Source organism: Quercus suber, unplaced genomic scaffold (assembly GCF_002906115.3).
Source record: "Quercus suber isolate HL8 unplaced genomic scaffold, Cork oak 2.0 scaffold_91, whole genome shotgun sequence".
NCBI lineage: Eukaryota > Viridiplantae > Streptophyta > Magnoliopsida > Fagales > Fagaceae > Quercus > Quercus suber.
Genome location: NW_027069556.1, coordinates 532267 through 536013, shown reverse-complemented (window position 1 = coordinate 536013; position 3747 = coordinate 532267). Strand labels below are relative to the sequence as shown.

General features: G+C 31.2%; 1 protein-coding gene across 1 annotated transcript; it reads right to left on the bottom strand.

The window, feature by feature from the left end:
• Nucleotides 1-658: 658 nt before the first annotated feature.
• Nucleotides 659-2195, bottom strand: LOC112019411 (UPF0481 protein At3g47200). The gene has a single exon (XM_065774355.1). It carries the CDS (start codon nt 2149-2151, stop codon nt 832-834), a length of 1320 nt encoding a protein of 439 aa, XP_065630427.1. The 5' UTR covers nt 2152-2195; the 3' UTR covers nt 659-831.
• Between the last annotated feature and the right edge of the window lie 1552 nt (nt 2196-3747).

The window sequence follows — 3747 nt, the reverse complement described above, 5'->3', positions numbered from 1 at the left end:
ATGAAGGTTGAACCGAATTATGTAGAGGGAGAGCAAGTTAGGCACGTTCAGAGCCATAGTCGGTGATGGCCGGTGTTTGGTGCATTTTTTTTTTAGCTTTGAAAATGTATGATTTGAGGTTTTACCTCCAAACTTCAAGGGTATATTTTACATTTGGGATCATAAGTGAGGCTTTTTTGACACAATAATGAAAATATCAAATATGGGATTTAAAATAAGACATTTTAAAATATGAAATTTAATCTGACACAAGGATTAAACTACAGGTTTTTTTTCCCCCAAAAACATAAAACGAAAAACAAAAGAAAGAACGAAAATTTCTCATCATTAATTTGTCTGATCTCTTGGCTTATATATATGTATATATATATATATATATATTTGATAGAATCTCTGGGCTTATATATATTTGAAAGCACATTTCTAATAACTTACTTTGCCGCTGTGAATGAAAATTTTGCTAATCTCAAATCTCAATACATCAATGGCCTTACACCAAGTTGCTTTTATGATAAAAGTTTTATTAGAGCCTACTTGGGATTAAATTACGACGGTAGCTAAAAATAGAAAATAAAACAAGATGAATTTCAAGCTACAGTCGTGTATTAATATAACCATGAACTTAAAGAAAAAAAGAGAGTATAATAAAACAAGTCTAGTATTTTATAATAGCAAGTTCAGTTTTTAATCGTAACAAATTAATCAACAATACAATGAAACAATTTCTCAAAAAAAAAAAAAAACTAACAGTACAATATATTATTACAACGAAACAACGAGCAATAATCCAAATAATATTTATCAATATTCGTATGGTTTGATCCTATCATTTTACTCTTTTATTGTAAATATAGTTTGTAGTAAAGTAAGCACCAAGAAGATGAAACCGACAACTGTAGAAACAATACTCCAAGGACTACTAAAATAATCACGTTTCAAAGTTGCCTGCCACCTATTCCAAGGTCTCTTATAGAACACCTTCAACTCTTTGCAGACACGATAAAAATTGGAGTTCATGTCAACATATATCACATTCTCGACAAGACTGTTCACCAAATTTCTAGCTTCATCGCTGTTGCCTAGCAAATTAAGCATGACCCCCTTTCGAACAAGTAAATTCACATCTTTGTTAGTGTTAATAAGGAAACCAAATAGGATAAAATAATCGGTAATGTATGCTTTATCTGAATAATGACATTGCTCCAAAGCCAAAAGGTTTCGGATAATAGTTTCGCTTGAATTGTCTAATGTTAAAGGTGGCATTCTCAAGGCTCCCTTTGTGAATTTTATATCTAATAAGCAACTGCTTGGATCTTTCTTAAACACCAATCCCGCCTCATGCAATTGGGTTGCAGAATGCAAATGTTTAACTACGTCATTGCCTCTTTTTGGTATCTTTTCGGATGGAGGTAGCCAAAAGGTTCTAAGCAAATCGAGAAAGTGTTTCATTTTCAGATGGGGACTATAAGTTATGTGTTGAGTGTTGTAATAATCAAAGTAGTAAAATGCCATGACTTGAATTAAGGACTTGGAGTAGCTTGGGTGAGAGGCAAAGGCATGGTCAAATAGTTTCTCCAAAATAAAGAATGGGAGTTGATTTTCAAGTAAAATCAAGTCAAACCTTATAGCACTCGTCAACCATGTTTCTATACGTGCACCATTGTCTTCACTCGTCCAATCATTGAAGAAGTCTCTCCAGAACAACTCAAGAATGAAGATGGCATCCATTGTAATAATCTTTACAAAATGATCACTGTCAAGGTGGATGGTCTCAGCATAACAACATCGAATGCTTTCTTCATTCTCCTTTATAATCCTCACTAAATCCTCCAAGGTTATATCAAAATTCTCAACACGTTCAATGAAATACTTGAGATATCTCAATTTGCGTTGTTCCATGGTATGCAATTTGTCATTGGCATCATGGTGAAAGGGCCCTATTGAAATAACCTGAGGAGTGTAGTGTTCTTCCTTCAATTTGCGAAGATAATCAGGAACCCTATAGATGCAACTCTCAAGTGATACAGGGGACTCCAAATGTTTTAACATTGCTTGAATTTCATTTACCACGTGTGTACATTGATGTTGAATTTCAATTGATGAACTTGCTCCCCTTCGAATTTCTGTCTTTGCTGACTTCATTTTTTCCATCTATAAACTTCACTCTCTGATTTTCCTGATGACAAAACAATATTCACTAGGATTATAAATATTAAATAGATAGTTCCCATTATTCACTAGCTTTAGGGAGCTTAGTTGCCCTTTGAATTTCATGCTAGGAAGTAAGACCCTCTTCTTGAATAAAAATTTAAAATAAAAGTAATCTTAACAATGCTCCTCAGCGTTAAACATGATTACCACATATCGTGGTCTACTCAGCAAGCATTTCTTATTGTATAATGTAACATGTACAGCTTGTGTGTGTTTGTGTTTTTTTATAGATAAAACTACAAAAATCTCCTTGAAGTTTATTGGAGCTTACATTTCGAATCTTTTAGTATCAAAATCCACTAGTTTCCTCCTCCTTTAACATATTTAATATATTGATCTTGCATTTGCATTAGTTCGTACAAAAATTCCTACCTATTTTAGCATTAAAAAAAAAAATTTATTTTACATACTCACTTTTCAAAACACGACATAATAGATTATCTATTTTATATTATATTTTATTAAAATATCAATTTTCTTAATCTTTTTTAATTGTTTTTCTTTCTTCGCACATAATAACCATTATTCACTCTCTTCCTTCATTATTGAGATACATAAAAAAACTAAACAACTAAATACATGAATATTGTAAGTATAAATTTACCATCGTAAACTTGTAAATTTACACAATTATATATATACTGATGTAGGACATTTTTAGGCAAAATTATGTAAATTCTACACATTTTTCTATTATACACGGACTAATATAAATGCTCACTAACCTCCTTTAGCTAAACATTCACATCAACTCATGTAAAACATTTCGTCTATTTTAACATAAGAATCTATTTTTTCTATTTTACATACTCGCTTTTCATAACACCCCATATTAGATTATCTCTTTTACACTACATTACATTAAAATATCAATTTTTCATAATTTTTTTTAATTATTTTTCTTTCTTCACCTACAATAACCATCATCCACTCTCTTCTTTCACCTTTGGGATATATAAAGAAAATATAAAAAACTATATGCAAAATGAATAGTTCAATATAAATTAATTTACACAATTACTATGGCAACTTTGCAAATATACACATTTTTAGCTCGACTTTCTAGGTGATTTTGATGGTTAAATGTGTAAAATTAATACCTCTTTTTATTTTGCATTGATTGATGCAAATGCTCTATTTGTTAAAATACAGGTAAATTACATCACCATCTAACCAATAATTCAAAATAAACTCTAATTTACCCTACGTACAGAAATAGGTTTTTGTCTTCCCCTAACTTTTTTTCCTAACTCAAGTAACTCAAGTAAATTACAATTATGAAAAACCATTGATGATGTTGATAATAACATCAACAAAAACTCATAATAATCTATCTATGCATGAAAGTATGAATTAGCCCCTTATATTAGTTATGGAGTTGCTAGCTAGCGGCATTTATTATCTTAGCCAAGACTTAGGAGTTAGGACCATTGGAGGGCAAAAAAGAGTTGTTAAGATCAATTTCCAAGATAATTCCCAAAAGATAGCATCTAACTATCTCCCCCCACCACCCCCCCACCCCCCTCAAAAAAAAAA